This window comes from Microcebus murinus, chromosome 5 (assembly GCF_040939455.1).
Source record: "Microcebus murinus isolate Inina chromosome 5, M.murinus_Inina_mat1.0, whole genome shotgun sequence".
In the NCBI taxonomy this organism is placed as follows: domain Eukaryota; kingdom Metazoa; phylum Chordata; class Mammalia; order Primates; family Cheirogaleidae; genus Microcebus; species Microcebus murinus.
In genome coordinates this window covers 71236816-71256864 of record NC_134108.1, presented here as the reverse complement: position 1 = coordinate 71256864, position 20049 = coordinate 71236816, and the positions used below count along the sequence as shown (strand labels likewise).

The window sequence follows — 20049 nt, the reverse complement described above, 5'->3', positions numbered from 1 at the left end:
ACCTTAGAATAAATTTGGCCCTGAAAATGGGTCTCTTATCTGTAACAGGATTGAGAACAAATTGGTTTAGTTTCCAGAATGAAAATGAAGCTATATTTTTAAAGCAACAGTGGTACACATATAGGAGTAACCTTCACTGAGTGTGGGACAGGTGGGAGGGGGTGGAGGGTATGGGTATATTCATACCTAATGGGTACGGTGTGCACCGTCTGGGTGATGAACACGCTTGAAGCTCTGACTCAGGTGGGGCAAAGGCAATATTTGTACCCCCATAATATGCTGAAATAAAAAAAATTCCTAGTGACCACATTAAAAATATATATAACTGAAAAAAAGAATAGTGGTACATGTTGGATGCTTTCTTAAATATTTTGAGCAAATGTGCTTATCTTTCTTATTAAAACTAGAGAATTTACCTCTTAAAATGACTCATTTCTATGTAACTCCCTCCTATTTTTCCCCCTAGATTAAAGATTGATGATGAGCTTGAAGCATCTCAAGATGCACACAAAGAGAAAGTGTTATATCAAGTCACATAGTGGTCTTGCACATTTGAGATTTAAGAATGTGTAGAACTCTTAGATAAGCATTTAGTGAGAATCACCCCTCTGATGTGTAAAATAAATGGTGATTCTTCTAACTACAGACTAAGATGTACCAGTCATCCCTACAGTCCTGAATTACAATGAAATGTGGGTGCCAATTAATCTTTGTTATACATGAGGCACAAAAACAAATGTACAGGGACAACACCTAGGCTGGCTTTATCTATCATGCAAAACTATTTAATGCTGTCAGCACTTTTTGATACAGTGGCTACTGAGCAGGCTTAATTACCAAAGGGCCAATGTAAGACCAATTACATCAGCGCATCTGGTTCTGGTTAGATTCTTTTTCTGGAATCAAACAAGCTTTGCTAATATTGGTGGATCCTTTTTTTAGTCAACTTTCTTTAGGCAAAACAATGAAGGCTACGGTTTGTATGCAACATGCTGATATATAATAACGTAGCATTACACTCTTGATGGAATTATTTTGACAATTTATTGTACCAAAGATGTGAGTGTGTGTGTGTGTGTGTATATATATATATAAATGCTCAATTTAGACATTCCTATCTGAAATAGCACCTCCTTTTTTCCTCTTCCTTTACCCATTTTTCTTATTATGCTTATCATTTTCAGAAATTACATATTTTATAATGTAGCGATTTTATGATAAAATATAGTACTTTTTTGTCTGCTCCTCCATAATGTAAGGTCCATCGAGTGCCGGGACTTGCCTTATTGTCTCTACCTGACATGTCGTAGGTATCCAATAGAAGGTTAACATGGTCTATCTACTGTAATTTTGTTGTAATTTTATATGAGGTGAGCATGATTTTGCAGAACCACTTATTTATAGCAATTTTTAGAGATACGAAAAATGAAGTGGAAATTTGGTGTTTTACTAAGAGGTGCTTGGTAACCTCTTGGAAGTATGTTAGCATTCTTCGGTACCATTATCTAGGAGTGCTACCGAATAGCTTCTGGAATTATACTCACAAGATACAGGAGGCTAAGGTGGAATGATTTCTAAGGCTCAACATTAACATTGCACATCCCATTTCAACTCTTTCCAGCCTGCCTAGCATGGCTTGAAACTAAATTTAAATGTCTTTAACACTGGCCATCTCTGTCTCTCTGATTCTGTGTCTCTCTCACATACGCACATATATATGCACATAGCAATTTTCTCTTTATTAAGACAAAGAGAAAAAGATAGGAAGACCCCCGTTTCCCTTCTCCTTCCACTCCTCGTGGCCCCAAAGTAGACTCTCACAGGTTCAGACTCCGCTGCCCCCTCAGACCTACCCAGCGACTAGCTGTTAAGAGCTCAGCTGTGCTGCCAGTTTCCTTCCCAATCGTGACAGACTCAACAGGCCTGTTCAGCTTGAGAACTTCACCATGATAAGATTTTAAGTTACATAACAGATGCAATTTCAAACATATAACTGCAATCTGTAGTCTGTCTGCCGTGTGTGTGCACGCGTGCGCTTGCACGTGTGTTTCAAGACCTCCCCTTACTCCTGCCCCTTAGAGCTTCTCATGGTTATTTCACCTCCACTCCCCACATTGTGCCATCAGAAAGGAGGTTGGCTTGGTTCCCCCTACGACCCCGGACAATGGTGAGGGGGTTTCATTACATTTGACTCAACTTGATTTTGTTAGGGAGACAAGGTTAATAAATTAGGGTATTCTTCCAGTTGGATTTTTTGAGTAGTCCAGAGTCATCTTTCGAATCATGAGCACCTTCAGCATCTAAACTGTAAACATATCTTACTATGATCATGGCTTCTTTTTTTCCCCAAGGGAGAAAAACGACCTCAGAAGGAAATTCTTTCTTAAGAACAGGATGAACTCTGCTTCAACCAATTTATTCCAATCTCCAATGTTAGATCAACACAAAAGACCCCTGTGAGATAGATGCTATTGTTTTACTCTATTTTAAAGATGAGTTTAAGGAACTTGCTCAAGATTACACAGGTGGCATTTCAACCCAGGCAGTCTGACTCTAGAGCTCAAAAAGCCCTCACAGATACAAAAGAAAAATGCTGATCAATAGGAAATAGTCACTGATCAATAGGAAATAGTCACACACAAAAGTGTTCATCATGAATGTATTCCTTTGTGAAAACAACAGTATACTAAGGCCAGGCCATGTGCCAGAAGACACAGATTTTATATAACCTGTGTCATGGGCAATATACAACTCTAGGCAGTCACCAACTCTTGTTTGTCGGACAACATCTTCTATAGCAGTGGTTCTCAACTGGAGTCAGTTTTGTCAGTCACGACAATATCTGCTGGCATTTTGGTTGTCACAAGCAGGAATGCAAGAGCGGGCTGTGATAATGGCATCTGGTGGGTACAGACCAGAGGTGCTGCTAAATGTCTTCCGAGGCACAGGGGAGTCTCCCACAACAAAGAACTACCCTGGCCAAAATGTACACAGCGTAAAGGTTGAGAAACCCTGCTCTGTACCGACAGATAGGAATCTAAAGCATGAGAAGTCAGCATGGTGCTTGGAAGCACAGTAGCTTAAGCCAAACTAATTCTCCTCTATGGCTGTGAGTCTTGGACACATCACTAAGAACGTCAGTGTTTCAAACTGTGCTTAATAAAATGACTCTGCAGGATCAAACAGATGCATTTTATTCCCATGTCAGTCCACTGGTTACAGAATTTGCAGTGCTATCCCACTGCTCTGCGAGTAGAACAAACGTTTTGGTTGAACTACAAGAAAGAAGACATCCAGGAAGATTCACCAAATCATAATGCCAGTGACACCTGTCTGAAGAATGTTAGAAAACTTGGGGCTGGATGACTCAGGTTAGATAGTGGGTGACCTGCAGGCTAGGATTAATGCCAAAAGCCTTGAGGAGCATCAGGGAGAGCTGCAAATCCACAGACCGTCCTCTAGAATGTGAGCACAAAAGAAAGATGTCAGAGAGATACAGATTAGCTCTCCGGCAGAGGAGGTGGATCTGTGGGGCTCCAGTCCCAGCTTTGATGCTAGCTGTGTGATTCTAGGTAAGTCTCAGACCTTCTCTATAAAACCAAGAGCTGTCTTTCTCTCCCAGCCTAATATAATGAGAATTAAATGTGAAATAAGCAAATGACCGTGGTAAACAAACAAACAAACAAATAAAACCAGGACCCAGCCTGTGCTCTGTAGGATTCCCTCCAGCTCTGTCATTCTCACTCAGTGGTTGCCTCGCCACCTGCTCTGGTATACAGGGATTGCAAGAACTCTGTGACAGGATGCCAGTGAAGTATATTTATTAATTCGTAATAGTGTATGGTAAAGAAAATAAAGAACAAAAGGCACACATGCAGGTTTGCATAAATGGGAAACCTTTAAATTGATAATCATTCATTCAACAAAGAATTACTGAGCATTTCCTCTGAATAAAGAATAGAAAAGATCCAAATTTTTCTTTTGAAAAATATGTTTTAAATGATCCTGAGAAGCTCTGAAAAGGTTTGTTTCTTAGGATTTACAGTAGTTAACATTCAGTTCCACCAGTGAAGTTCTTCACTGCATTCCACATGGGACAGATGGGTCTCCTTTAGCTAATAATCCTTCCAGGTGGTGCTGACACAGCACATATTTGAATATTCCTCTCTGTGGGAAACAGAGATGTAACTTCTATACTTATCTTAATCTGCTGACAACCTGCTACTATGACTTTTTTCACAGCCCTGGGTTTTCAAAGATCTAAAGTTAACTCTTCTCTTAGAGAATATACACAAACAAGCAAACTCAAAACTTGAATGCCACGCTCTCATTCTGTAGCTCTGGTTCTTGTCTTTGTATCGATTCCCACTGAGCTGACTGTTGGTCTTCGGTGTGCTCCGTGCTGGACAGCTGTCTGCCTTGGGAAGAGAATGCCTTGGTTCCAACTGTTACATCCTCAAAAAGGCCACCTGGAAAAGGAAGAAAAGCCCACAAAGCTTTACTTCGATGACATGATGAAATGGCTGCATGCACATCAAATCAGAATCAGGTCAGTCTGGTCAATAAGGATGCTTATCTAAAAAGAAAAATGACTCCTCTTGTAGCCAGACATTGCATTTTATAGCAAGAGCCAATTAGTCTTTTTTTAATGAACCATATAGTAATTAAAGTGATTCACATGCACTTTAAAGGTAAAAAAAATAAAGTTCTAATTGACACTAAAGTTATATTGCCATGAAGTAATCCAGTCCTCTTTCCCATTGGTTCACAACTACCGATTTGGACTTTCCATAAGCAGAATTCTAAGTCTCAAAGATTCCTAGGCAATTCCACGTCCTCAGTACTGTCAGTAATTACACCAGTCTCTCCCCAGGTCAGGCTGATACTTTTAATCACATTCAATTATACTGTGTTTGTCAGTAGCAATTCATCTTAAAACCTCGTGTTTAAAAAATTTTATTCATACAGGTTTATGTGCAAAATATTTTCAGACTGTTTAATGAGGCCCAGATCAAATGCAGCTCTTTTCCCAGTAGTTTTGGCAACAGTGGAACAAACAAAACAAAGTCAATCATAAATGTTTAGAAAGTTTTAGTTCAGAGGTGACAATTAATTGGGAACTGGGACAACAGGAGGAAGACAACCAAACATAAAGTAGAGATAAAGACGGGGAAGTGTGGGAGGCTTGGGGAGCTCATACTAGGTCTTTTCTGAGGGGAAAGGGTAAGCAACAGAAGTAAAAATTATATTCTGCTCTTGGAGATATATGGGACACCTGTCCACAGCATCAGGAAAGGTGGTTCCTAAATCCCCAAATGCAGTCAAAGGAGGCATGTATTTAATGATCCGTATTAAAGGGAAAGGAAAAAGGAAGGGTCAAGGTAGGGCAGAAAGCATCTGCTTTATGTTGAGTAACTCAGAGGGATGTTACTCTTCAGAGAGTGCTGGTGAGAAAGGCACCCGCTGAGTTGCCGTATCAACTTCCTGCTGGGTTTCTGTATCAAGAGAACACCAAAGTGGAAGGAGCAGGCAAAGAAGAAAGGTTAAAATTCCTAAACAAAATGTAAACACTTACAAGCCTCAACGGTTCAATGTGAAGCTCAGATGAGATAACGGTTATGAAAAATCTGTTTCCCCAGTCTCTCAGCTGATAACAGATATTAGAAGCCCAGGAATATACCAGATTGGGGGTGGGGTTGTTCAAGAGAGGCCAGTGGGGCCCATTAGGGAATGATTATAGAATTACAGGGGAAGAGAGACCAGAGGTCCTTATGCCTGACTTTGGACCCAGTGTAGACAGTGTCCTTGACAGGTGATATTCCGCTTCTATGAAACAGTTTACAGGGACAGAAAGCTCACAGCTGTACTAAGAAGACAATGCCACTGCTTATATCCAGAAACAGGAAGATAATGGATAAAAACCAGTCATCTCTTTTTTAATTCTGAAAATTGCTATGTCATGGAGTGTTCCAACCAGTGCTCAGCATAAGGATAACACTGATAAATGTCATCATGAAAATGATTAAGAAATTTAGCTCTGGAATCATACAGAACAGTGATTCTCAACTGGGGGTGATCCTGCCCACCAGGAGACATTCAGCAGTGTCTGGAGACATTTCTGGTTGCCAAAAATGGTTGGGAGGGTGCCGCTAAATATACTACAATGCGGAGACAGCCCCCAGAGCAAAGATTTATCAGCTAGCCTCTTTCAACCTTTCCTCATCTGCAAAATGTGAATTATAGAAGGACCTATTTGAAATTTGTAAAACACTTTATAGTATAATAAGCCTATTTTGACCCCTTTCTTCCCTCCTAAGCACAGCCCTACAATTTAGTAAAGCAGGCATTTGAAACTTTGTATTACAAATGGGGAAAGAAAAACTCAGAAAAATTAAGTAACTTGCTCAGATAGCTATGCTGTTAAGTGACAATGGTGGGCTTACAAAGAAAATGATTTCTAATCCACGCTTTTCCCACCATAACTTTACAGATGAATGAGAGAAAACTATAGGGGCTTAGGGACTTTCAATCTTTGGTATTGCCTCAAATCACAAAAGATTTCTTTTGCATGCCTGTGAATATGAACTCAAAATAGAGAACAACTACATAAGAGGCTAAGCTGATTAAATTAATGCAGAATGGAGCCCCCCACCAAAAAATTGACAGTTTAAAACTTGGCCTAGTATGTCCTTTTTTTATCTCTAGTTTTTATAGTTTCACCTGCTGAGGACATTATGTATTTTTCAGGACTTAACAAGAAACTGCAATCATCCTTAGGGACAGGCACTGTACCAATGCATTTAAAAGAATTTCTAAAATACTATGTGTTAACATATTTCAAATGCTGATTTTGTGTTCCCTACCATTTATCCATGACAGGAAAAATTGCTTCCCATAACTGCTATTTATTTTAAGAGAGGATAATTTTATTTTGTTCCACTACACTGAGAAAGACCTCTGTATTTCATCTTTCTAGTTTAATTCACCAAAGTAAGAGAGTATATGAGTACAGCTGCAGCTTGAGGCTCTGTTGGTTGTTACATTTCTGAAATATATACTTATGAAGTATAAATAATTATTTTAAAAACGGAAGATTATATGAGTACAGCTGCAGCTTGAGGCTCTGTTGGTTGTTACATTTCTGGAACATATAGTCACAAATTATAAATAATTATTTTAAAAAATGGAAGACGGAACTCTTTCCTGTTGGCTATAAGATTTGACTCTGAGTTCTGTGCACCTGAGTATGAACACTTGGGAATGGGAAGGGGGAGAGGGCATTAAGATATGCAAAAATAATGTCTCTGCTTTGAGTCATCATCCAAAAACAATCTTCCTAATCCACAATCATCAGGGCCAGGCTGATGTAATTGTTGGCCAAATGTTAAGTTTATAATACACTTGTGTGATATGTTAAATTCTTTTAAACGTATTTGTTGTTTTTTTTTTTACCTTAAAAAAATTACATTCACTTCTTCCTCAACATAGATTTGGAATTTCAATCAATAAAAAGATATGCTGTCAAGGCAGTCTGCACAAGATAAAATTGACCTTTTTAAAAAAAAACATACATAAGTGCTTTGGAGTATGCTAACCAAGATAGATAAAACTATAAAATACTGGAAAATGTTAGTTTCATAATAATTATAGGCATTAGAAAGAAATCTTTACAATAAGTAGCAGAGCCATACACAAATGTTCCTTTTAAAGGGCACTGCTGACTTAAAAAAAATAAAAAATGAAACTGTGCTTTAAATAATGTATTTTTTGTCTAGGTACAATTCATGTTCAAAATTGTATTCTGAAATAGACTGTTTTTATGGTGTGGAAAAGGAGAGTTTATATTATAAAATATACTTTATAAAAATCTAGTTTCTAGGATCCAAATTTCATTTATAAAATAAAACATATAATATAAATGTAAAAACAAAAATAAATAATAAAAAAAACAACTTTTTCTAGCATTTTATCAAATATATTTGATGTCTTAAAAATAACAAAAATAACACTGGGATTAAGTAGTTTTTACTAACTCACTAATTCAGCATGAATTAGGCCCATGTTGATGACAACTGGACTCAATGTTTTGAGTTAGATAAATACTAAAAGATACCTCTCTCTCTGGGCAGGCAGGGTGGCTTCACTCATATGATCCACTCAATAGTTAGGTACCTCCGATGTGGCACTCACTGTCCCAGCCACAGACCACACTGAGGAAGGATCCCCTCCTCATGCTGACTTGAGTGTGGGGGAGGAGTCAAGTCATGGTGGTGACTCTAATAAGGTGGAACAAGTTTCAGATGGACACCTAACACCTCCTGGGAGAAAAAAAGACTATTCTTGGGTTATGAAAGCAAGAGAGATTTCCGAGGCAGTAACCTGAACGAGGTAATTATTACTCTAATTATGTATGAACCCTGTGTTGGCAAGGGTGGGCCATGAAACCTGGCATGACACAGAGTTTGGCACATGCTAGTTCTCACTAAAAGATGCGGGTGCGGGCTTGCTACATAAATTACTGGCAAACAGGAAGGACAGCACAAAAGACCAAAAATGTGAGAAGCAGGCCAACGAGGAAGATGATTTTGTCCCTTTAAATCGGCAACAAATATGTGTATACTTAACTAGAGACACAAACACTAGATTAAGTGCATATCCTTACAATCCCCAGAAGTTCTAAACAAATTCTGTAAGAACTTTTAAAGAGTAGAGAAAAATAAAAGATAGATGTCTATAAATTAAACTTTCACCTTGTATTTTCTTTCTTTTTTTAGATACATTGTTTATTTATTACTAATTAATTACTAATTAGATTACTAATAAATAAGGGCATAAAATGTGCTAGTTTTAAGTTACAATTTGTTATATATGTACACATTAGTGCAACTATTACCTACATCATGATTGGAATTTTTATTTTATATATAAATGCCATGCTATTTATCACATAACATCTCATAAACATTACATTCTCTACTATATATTTCATAAATATAAACCTTGTATTTTCTTTAAGCCACAATACACTATGATAATTTACATATAACTAAAAAGCTTGTTGATTTTCATCTAGCTGGGAAACAGTTAGCTAAGCCCAGCTATGTTTTCTTGCTGACATCTAGGTTGAAGGCCAGCAGTGACACAGTATGGGAAGTACCCTAAGAGAGACGTGGATGTGGGAGAAAGCTCGAGGACCACTGGTCCCTCTCCATCTCCAGATGGGGCTGAAAATATGGACCAATGCAGCACTTAGTGGGTCTTGATACTATTCTTCAACAAAGCAAGTAAATTCTAGGCATAAGCTTCTCATCACTTCTTTCAGAATAAGCAGACTGTGGACAGTATTGTTGGCATTGGATGGTGCTATTGTAACAGTAGTGAACAAGCAGTTCCAATGTTCCCAGTCATATAAAGCAAATCCAGTAACTTTACTAATGATACAGCAAACCCATAGGGCAAACATTTATATAGCAATAGTCTTCAGGTGTTACATAAAAATATATTGCCTCAAGCACAAAATGTTTGTAAGGAAATAATTCTAAGATACCAATATGGGTAGATGTTAAAACACACGACATAAAACAGCTCGCTCATAAATCAAAAGGTCCTTTTAATTTCCCATTTCTACAGAATATCTGTAGGAGAGAACTTGGCAGAAGGGAACGGTGGTACCACTGCAGCATTAGAGTGGTGTTTTGAAAATCACCTCTGTGCTGCCCTATTGGTGATATGCCTCTGACCACACAAGTATATCAGAAATAGGGTTACTTTCAGTGGTTTGAGGAGGGTTGATTTTAGCAGCAAAACCATTTTAATATATCATTAAAGAAAGCCACGCTCACTCTTACCTTAAGGTTGAGAAGCATGGCTATTGAAGACAATACACTTAGGCTATCAGTACAAATAGAAATGCTAGGAGAGGCCATGAACCCACATACTGGGTCACAAAACAGCTTTCCCCAGCAGATGACTGGTTTCTGTCATTTTAACAGAATTATTTCAGTGATAATTTTTAAATTCCTATTTTAGCTATACATATGAATTTTTCTAATTCAGGTACATAAGTGCAGAATTCTATTAAGTAGGAAGAATAGCACAAGGTGATCTACCACACTTATTAGGAAAAGGGCTAAGGAAGGTCATAACTGTCTCTGAAAATTGCCTTGGATAATTTTATCTCTGACCTGAATAGTCTTACTTTTGTTGCATGGAATGCAACAAATTCTTTACTGCAATTATTAAAACTCAGAGAAATCAAGACTTTGCTTACTGTAATTTCTGTTTAAATAACTGATTTATGATTCTATGAATTATAAACTTAGAAAATACAGAAAGACACACAAAAAAAAAAGAAAAATAAAATTTTTGTACCTACATTACTCAGGAAAAACTGTTAATGCTTTGGATATATCTTTCTAGATTTTTATTTTCTATGCGTAAGTGGACATTTCTATATATGCTGCTTTTTAATATATAGCTTTTTGAAACCTAATATATTGTGGTAATTTTCACGTAATAGTATTCTTCTATGATAGTTTTAATGGCTGAATTACATTTCACTACCTATCTGTATCACTTAAGAAGGAAAGAAAAAGGACATATATACGTATTTCACAAAGCAAATTTGAGGAGTTTTGGGGGGACTAGGGGTTGGCAGTGTTGACGGTTAGGCCCAGAGAGCATTTAAAACAACCTCGACCAGTGGTTTTCAGGTGTTGTCTCTGGGCCAGCATCACTGGCATCACTTGGGAACTTGTTAGAAAGGCAAATTACTGCACCCGCTCCAGACTCTGCATCGGAAACTCTAGGACAGGGCCCAGCACGTGGTGTGTGAACAGGCTGCCAGGTCATGCTGATGACTGCATGGTGCTGATGGTATGAGAGCCACTGATCCAGTCCAGCCACAGCATACAGCTGAGGAAACTGTCTTGGCAAAGGTGACTGACTGACTTATCTAAAGTGGTATGGCTAATTAAAAGAAGGCTCAAACACGGGTCTTTAACTCCTACTCCAGCACCTTCATTTTCTAGCCCAGTGCCAACTGAAGGTGCTGGTTTGGGTGTCCAAAAATCCTTTTTAAAAAACATTTTTTTGCCTCTAGAAGACCATAAACTTGTCAAACAAGGGAGAAGGAAAGTGTGTCCAGCACTGTTTCCTGATATTAATAAAGGAGGTTGGGCTCAATGCTGACAAAAGGAGAGCCAGAGCCCTTTTTGTTAGTTATTTAGAAACTGAAGGGGCCAATATCTCAAACCAGCCTTCCATATAAAGCTAGTCTGTTAAGAGTTAAGTGAATGAATTTGTGGGGGATGCGTGTGTGTGGCGGGGTGCGCCTGACATACCCTGATGTGGTACATGATTAGACGCATATGATGTGGCATTATCATACATGACAAGATTCTTCTCTACGTCTAGCACTCCACATGGGTCTGTTTAGCAACATTATTTGGTCAGTTCAGGTAACCAAAAGCTGACAAAGAAACGGAATCTTCCATTCGCTGCTGGGGGGCATGTAAAACGGTAGTACTATTCTTGTAAACAGTTTGGCAGTTCCTTTTAAAACTAAACATGTAATTACTCCATGACCCATCAATTGCAGTTTTGGAATTTGTCCCAGAGAAACAGAAACTTACGTTCACACAAAAACCTACAGACGAATGTTTATGGCAGCGTTATTTCAACAGCCAGAAACTGGAATCAGCCCCAGTGAATGGCTACGCAAACTGTGGTACATCCATACCATGGAATACTGCTCAGCCGTAAAGTGCAGCAAATGACTGACACACACAACTTGGGAAAATCTCCAAGGAATCATGCTGAGTTTAAAAAGCCAGTCTCAGAAGGTTGTATGCTATATAATTCCACTAATATGACATTTTTGAAATAATAAAATTTTACAAATTGAGGACAGAGTAGTGATTATTGGCATTCGGGATGGTGGAGAGAGAAGAAAGTGTGTGATTTTAAGAGTAACAGAAGGGATCCCTGTGTTGATGGAACTGTTCAGTATCTTGACTGTGGTGGTGGATATACAAACATATCCAGGTGACAGAACTTAATACACACAATACACACACACAAATTGGCAGAAGTAAACCTGGGGCAATCTGAGTATGATCGGAGGGATTGTATCCCTGCCTATACCCTGGTTGTGACACTGTATTATAGTTCAGTAAAATGTTACCATGGGGGAAAACAGGGCAAAGTAATACAGTTTTGTATTATTTCTTATAACTATAGGTTAATTTATAAAATTATCTCAAAAATTTCAGGTAAAAATAGTGCTATAATACTTGGTAAATGATCTGGTCTAGTTTACAACAATCCAGCTACCTCTAGCTATGTGTAGCCTTGAGATACACTGTTCAAAGTCTTTTACAGTGATGTTCTGGTCAATATATCACTGAGATCCAATTTTCCTCAGTGGAATGACCCGAGGAAGGCAGTGAGTGAAGTTTGGAAAGCACCTTAAAGCAGTGGGCTACAGTAAGACAGAACACCATTGTCTTAAACAGCAGTTGGGCTGTTAACACCTTAAATCTTAGGTTAGTTAACACCTTAAATTTTAGGTTGTATATGGAGTACTTATTCTAAGTAGTCCACTAAGCACACCTTTTTGCTTTCTCATTGCCCTGGAATAAATAATGAGGAAAGATTTTGGCATTTTTAAAAACTCAGAATGCCACAGCAGATTTTCTACATACACAACAGGTACTTAATAAATATATTTTTTCAAACTGAATACATTTAAACTGAAACTTTAATTTTAACCTCGTTTTTTTTTTTTTTTGGAGACAGAATCTTACTCTGTCACCTTGGTAGAGTATGTAGTGGCATTATCGCAGCTCACTGCGACCTCAAACTACCAGGCTCAAGTCATACTCTTGCCTCAGCCTCTTGAGTAGCTAGGATGACAGGTGCCTGCACCACCACACCTGGCTAATTTTTTCTATTTTTCATAGAGACGGGGTCTTATTCTTGCTCAGGCTGGTCTCAACTCTTAACCTCAAGGGATCCTCTCTCCTTGGCCTCCCAGAATGCTAGGATTACAGGTATGAGCAACCATGCTTGGCCTAATTTTAAAAGTAAAAGTAATATTACCTTACAAAACAGGAAAAAAAAAAAAAAGGAAAGATATGCTATAATACCCTAACAAAATTATCATTTGGGTCTATTTTCCATATAATTTTAAGATTTTTTTTCATATTGATTATAATATATGCACATTTTTAATGATAAATATTTTTACATGATACTCAGTAAGTCTTTATTCTTTAATTGCTGCAAAATAGTCCACCATTACTTAATCCATTACAAACTTAAATTTCTCCTAGGGTTGTTAAGATCATATATAATACAGATACAAATTATTGTCATGTTTACAGATTTTTTCCCCCCATATTTTGGAGTATTTTCTTAGGATAGAATCTCAGAAAGGGGATCGCCAGATTGAAAGGTATGAATATTATAATTTAATGCATATTTTTTCCATTTAGCTATACCAACTGACAATGCCAGCATTAGGGTTTCTTTTTTTTTTTCTAATTAGTGCTAGTTTAATAAAAAAAAAAAAAGGTGTCAATGTTTTTGCCTGAATGTATTTAATTGTTATGAGTTTAAACATTCTCCCAAACATTTGTTTTATATTAGTTTTTCTTTTTAGTTACTTGTGAGTTCATGTTCTTTTCCTTCACTTATCACCAGAGTGTTTAAATTTTTTTAATAGTTTGTTTAAGCTCCTTAATAAATGTTAATTTTTTTGTGCACTGAAGAAATTAAGTGTAAGGCATGGTATCATCTCACTAATCCTTACAAAAACCACCTAAATTAAATATCTAATTTAATTCTTCCCAAAATATAAATGAGGAATCAAGGTTCTGAGAAGTTAAGTAACTTTTGCTCATGGCTATAAGCTAGTTACAAGGCCAAGTTTGCAATCAGATCTTTGTGTCTGAGCCTAGTGTTTATTCTATCACAAAAGCTCCCTTCCATCTAATTATGATGAAAGATAATTGCTATGGCAACTTTAATTGAAGAAGGAATCCATAATATTCCAATTTTAAGAGAGATTTAGTAGCAGCTAGAATTATACAGGCACCCAGTAGATTACTTCTTTTGGATTAGTCATAAGGATGAGAAAGAAGAGTTAGAATTGCAAATTAAAACCCTACTTGTAAAAAGAAAATAATTCTTTGATTAGAGGAGAAAGCTTCTGGCAGATGAGGAAAGCCAACAGGATAGATGAAAAATTGGCCTGAAATCTCAGAAAGGAACTTTTGTTGAGGAGTTTAGAAAGCAGGATAAGTTATAGTGGCGCAGTTTAGTCAGTTTAGTAAAAACAGTTATGACAAATAACAGGGAAGGACTGATGAGAAAGGATCAATTTGTAACCAGATGCTTATTTTCTTTAGCCATTTACTACTTAGACATTTCTTTGAAAAAATATTTAATACATGCAAATCTTTAAAAAGGAAAACATGCTGATACATCCATTTTAAAATAAACACCATTTCTTAAGTCTTTTATTTGTACTTGCTGGAAATAAACAGGGAATCACAAAATTGTATGTAATTAACCTGTTTATTTTAAAGGAAGGGTAAAAAACGGCTTAGGAGGAGTTTATAAATGGTCATACTGACAGAGGGGAACCATTGAAGAGGATGCATTGCACTGTTTTACCAGGAGCCTTAGCTGTCTTACTTTAAGCCACAAGGAAAGCAAAGAGGAGATCTTTTATACAGAACTGCTCACCAAGCTTTTCCAGGTCAAGGACAGCTTAGGGTATGGGACTAGAAAAGGTCATAAATCAAGGGCTCTCAGTGTTCAGAGAGAGAGAGTCCAGGAGCAGCCAGAAGACTCAGGAGGATGCTAAGAAGGTGCAGAAAGGTAAACTCTAGGTGATATAAAAAGACTGGAGAATTGGAGACAAAGTACAGTAAGTCCTCACTTAATGTCATTGACTGGTTCTTGGAAACTGCGACTTTAAGTTAAATGACGTATAAGGAAATCACTTTTTTTCTCATTAAAGTTATAATGAAATAACATAGAAGAAAACAATGTTATTTGAGGACCTGCTGTATGTCATTTCACTTAAAGTCACAGTTTCCAAGAACCTATTGATGACATTAAGTGAGGACTTACTGTACATTAGAGAGCTATAAAAACAGATTAGTGTAAGAAGGCAGCACTTTGTACAAAGAGAGAGGTAGTGGGAAAGCAGAAAAACACAGGCTCAGGAAAGCTGAGATCGAGTCCCTCCCTAAACCTACTAGCAGAACAACGCTTGGAGCCTCAGTTTTCTCTAGTTTTGCCCATTGGTGGTTGCAGGGATAGGAATAAAGGACATCTATGGCCCCACAGGCCCTGGTACTGACAAGACCCTCAATAAATGTAAGAAATTATTATTATTATTATTATTATTATACTATGCCTACATATTTATTTTAAATATTGCTACAGATGCATTTCTTTCTTTGCTGTTTGTAAATGAATTCATTTCTTTAATTGTTTATTTTTAAAGGAAGAAGCACGAATGCCTGATTGTGTATATAAAATATCCAAGGCTTAAATACTATGGCTTTCTTTTTCTTATATTACCCCAAGTAATGATATTATAGTAGTGATGGATGCTGAAATTGTGGATACTGCATCTAAAAACAAAAAAACAACTGCAGATCTCCAGTCAGTTGGCAAATATAGAAATGTAGGTAGCTTAGTGTAAAATATCACTTGTTACTTGAAAAACAACCTGAAGCACAGAGGCCACTGATAGCACTGTGTAGGGGTCTTGGAAGGTGTGTAATGCGCATTCCTAATTACTGACATAATGTACTCCTGAGAAATTCAACTCTAAATCCAAGACTAATGACTAAGCCATGCATCTTTAAAACCTGAAACAATGTGGCTCAATTTACAATAATTAAGTCCTTTGCAAATACAGGCATATTTTGTTTCATTGCACTTCATTTTATTGTGCCTTACAGATATTGCATTTTTTTTTTTTTTTTTTTTTTACAAATTAAAGGCTTGTGGCAACCCTGTACCAGCAAGTCTATTGGCGCTATTTTTCCAACAGCATGTGCTTACTTCATGTCTTGGTGTTGCATTTTGGTAATTCTTATAATATTTCAAATTTTTTCGTTATTATTATTATGTCTATTATGGTGATCTGTGATCTTTGATGTTACTATTATAATGGTTTCAGGGCACCATGAACCGTGTTTATATAAGATGGCAAACTTAACTGACAAATGTGTGTTCTCACTGCTCCACCAAACAGCTGTTCCCTGCCTCTCTTCTTATCCTAGGGCCTCCCTATTCTGAGACACCATCATATTGAAATTAGATCAATTAACCCTACAATGACCTCTAAGTGTTCAAGTGAAAGGAAGAATCACAGGCCTCTAACTTTAAATCAAAAGCTAGAAATGATTGAGCTTAGTGAGGAAGGCATATAGAAAACTGAGATAGGCCAAAAGCTAGGCCTCTTACACCAAATGGTTAGCCAAGCTGTGAATGCAAAGAGAAAATTCTTGAAGGAAATGAAAAATGCTACTCCAATGAACACAGGAATGATAAGAAAGTGAAACAACCTTATTGTTGATACAGAGAAAGTCTGAATGGTCTGAATAGAAAATCAAACCAGCCACAATAATTCCCTCAAGCCAAAGTATAATCCAGAGAGCAAGCCACTAACTCTCTTAATTCTGTAAAAGCTGAGAGAAGTGAGGAAGCTGAAAAGTTGGAAGCTAGCAGAGGTTGGTTCATGAGGTTGAAGGAAAGAAGCTGTCTCCATAAAATAAAAGGGCAAGGTGAAATAGCAAGTGCTGATGTGGAAGCTACAAGTTATCCAGGAGATCTAGCTAAGATCATTGATGAAGGTGGCTACACTAACCAATAGGTTTTCAATGTAGATAAAACAGCTTTTTATTGGAAGAAGATGCCTTCCAAAGACTTTCCTAGCTAGGGAGGAGAAGTCAATGCGTGGCTTCAAAGGACAAGCTGACTCTCTTGTTAGGGGATGATGCAGCTAGTGACTTTAAGTTTAAGCCAATGCTCATGTACCATTCTGAAAATCCTAGGGCCCCTCCTTAAGAATTATGCTAAATCTATTCTATCTGTACTCTATAAACAGAACAACAAAGCCTGGATGACAGAATATATGTTATAACATGGTTGAATATTTCAAATGCAGTTGAGATCTGCTCAGAAAAAAAGATTCCTTTCAAAATACTACTGCTTACTGACAAGGCACCTGGTCATGCAGGACCTCTGATGGAGATATATAAGGAGATTAATGTTGTTTTCATGCCTTTTAACACAATATCCATTCTATAGCCCTAGATCAAGGAGTGATTTTGACTTTCAAGTCTTATTATTTAAGAAATACATTTCATAGGGCTATAGTTGCCATAGATAGCGATTCCTCTGATGAATCTGGGCAAAGTAGATTAAAAACCTTCCAGAAAGAATTCACCGTTCTAGATGTCATTAAGAGTATTTGTGATTCATAGGAGGAGCTCAAAATATCAACATTAATAGGAGGAACTTCTAACCCTCATGGATGATTTTGACTGGTTCAAGACTTCAGTGGAGGAAGTGACTGCATATATGGTAGAAACAGTAAGAGAACTAGAATTAGAAGTGGAGCCTTAAGATGTGACTTAATTGTTACAATCTCATAATAAAACCTGAATGGATGAGGAGTTGCTTCTCCAGGATGAGCCAAGATCTTGAGATAGAGTCTACTGGCAAAGATGCTATGAGCACTGTTGAAATGACAACAATGGATTTAGAATATTACATAAACTTAGCTAGTAGAGCAGCAGCAGGGTTTGAGAGGATTGATTCAAATTTTGGAAGAAGTTCTACAAGTAAAATGCTATCAAACAGCATGGCATGCTACAGGGAAATCTTTTGTGAAAGGCAAAGTCAATCAATATGGTGAACTGCATTGTTGTCTTGTTTTAAGAAATGGTCACAGCCACTTAAACCTTCAGCAACCACCACTCAGATCAGTCAGCAGACCTCAACAATGAGGCAAGACCCTCCACCAGCAAAAAGATTGGAACTCACTGAAGGCTCAGATGATCATTAACCATTTTTTAGCAATTAAATATATTTTACTTAAGGTATATACATCATTTTTAGACATCATGCTATTACATAATTAATAGACTACAGTATTGTATAAATATAACTTTTATATGCAATGGGAAACCAAAAAATTCATGTGACTTGCTTTATTAAGATATTCACTTTATTGTGATGGTCTGGAACCAAACCCAGAATATCTCAGAGATGTGCCTGAATATCCAACTGGAATCATTAAGATTAACTGAAGAGTCTGGATGATTACTCATTAAGACACTCTGTAAAACAGTGGGAATGGATGGACATGAATACGACCTATAATCACTCAATCATTAGTATATTACAATATAGACTGGACTTTTCTGCTAGCAGGGCACTGAATATTTGGGAATGACCAAAGCTCTACCACATTTTGATGAAAAATACCAGCATCCTTCAAAATGAGCTAATTGTCATAAACTGATGGCTTCTAGTTCACTATGAGATTTGGATCTTGCCATCTTTCCACAGAAATGCAAGTTCTGTGAGTTGTCCTGACTGATTGACTAAGTGCACACTTCAGTGCCAATCAGAGCTGGCCCAATGTGTAGCTGAAAGGGGCAGCCTGTCTTAGGAGAAAGCGTATGTCTCCCAGAGACAACATGGTCAGGCTGCCCACCTTCATGACTTGGTTTCTTCCTCTGTAAGATGAGCTTTCCTCTTCTGGTTGGTTGAGGATTGCATCAGATAGTGCACTTTCTGTGACTGGCCCTATATAGGCACTCTCCCACACTTGTGTCTGATAAAGAGTATAGCTGAAAGCCTTCCCCCATCTGCCCCAGTGGAACCTGAAATTCATGAGTGGAGAATTGCAAATGTATCATGAAATATCAAGGGTTCCTTTGCAGAAAAATGGGAAATAATTTCCTTAGGATTGTAGAAGTTCTGAGAGGAGACACAGAGATAAAAGTTTTGATCTGATGAGAGTAAGGACTATAACTTGCCCAAGTTATAAAGCCATGAGAAAAAAATACACTATGTTTTGATGGGGAGTAAAGGAAATTTTGAAACTCATATTGTTTTAGATGTCTTTAACACACTTAAATTGCTAAAAGACTGTGAATAAGTAGTCCATTGAGCCTGCTGTGCTCTCAGAACTATTCCATTTGGTATATTTAAAAATAAAGCCTATAAACATTGGTGCAAAATGTTCTTCTCTATTTTCTACCAATTTTCTTCTCAATTTCTACCAATTTGAAATATCCTTTTGAAAAAATATTTTTAAAATTTCCCCCCTAATTTCTGTGAGGTTTTCATCTTTCTAAGGTATGAGAAATGAATGGAAAAAGAGTTGGTCCAGATGAAGTCCCTCAGAAGGCATCTTGGGACAACCAAGATCCAGCATGATATAAGTGTGCATGATCTCATTCCTCTTCTCAAGAAACCAAGGTTCATAACAGTGCAATGCTAATAAGCAAATGCAAGAAAAATATTGGGAGCAGGTTAGATCAATGAATATTAATCCTTTCATTCTAAATGCCTATAAACAAACCCAGCAAGATATTGCTCCTCATTCAAGTCTAGTAATCCTGGCAGTCATCTTCCCCCATCCAAATTCTGCCCTTCCTTCTCCAATAAACCCCTAACACCAACAATCCGCAGGGCACTTAACTTGGTTTTTTGTTTGTTTTTAAGTTATGAAAAATTATAAATATTAACATGTTCTCTAGTAAAGAAATAATATTAATAATGAATCCACATGTATTTAGTACCCAGAAACAATAATTACTACCTCATGGCCATTCTTTTTCCATCTAAATCTCTGCCACAGAACTCTTTTGCAGCAAATCCCAGTCCTAGTATTTCATATAAAATTCCGTATGGATCTCCAAAAGAGAAAGGCTACTATAAAAATACAATCACAATGCCATGATCACATCTAAAATATTAATTCCTTAATATAACCAAATATCCAGT

General features: G+C 37.2%; 1 protein-coding gene across 2 annotated transcripts in view; it reads right to left on the bottom strand.

Moving 5' to 3' along the window:
* Positions 1-3804: 3804 nt before the first annotated feature.
* The window catches only part of UBE3D (ubiquitin protein ligase E3D), a 142918-nt gene continuing 126673 nt past the window's right edge, over positions 3805-20049 (bottom strand). For both annotated transcript variants that reach the window (XM_012769149.3, XM_076003166.1), the window contains one exon: positions 3805-4469. In XM_012769149.3, the coding sequence (XP_012624603.2) occupies positions 4449-4469 (21 nt within the window). In that variant the 3' untranslated portion in view covers positions 3805-4448. The remainder of the gene's footprint in view (positions 4470-20049) is intronic.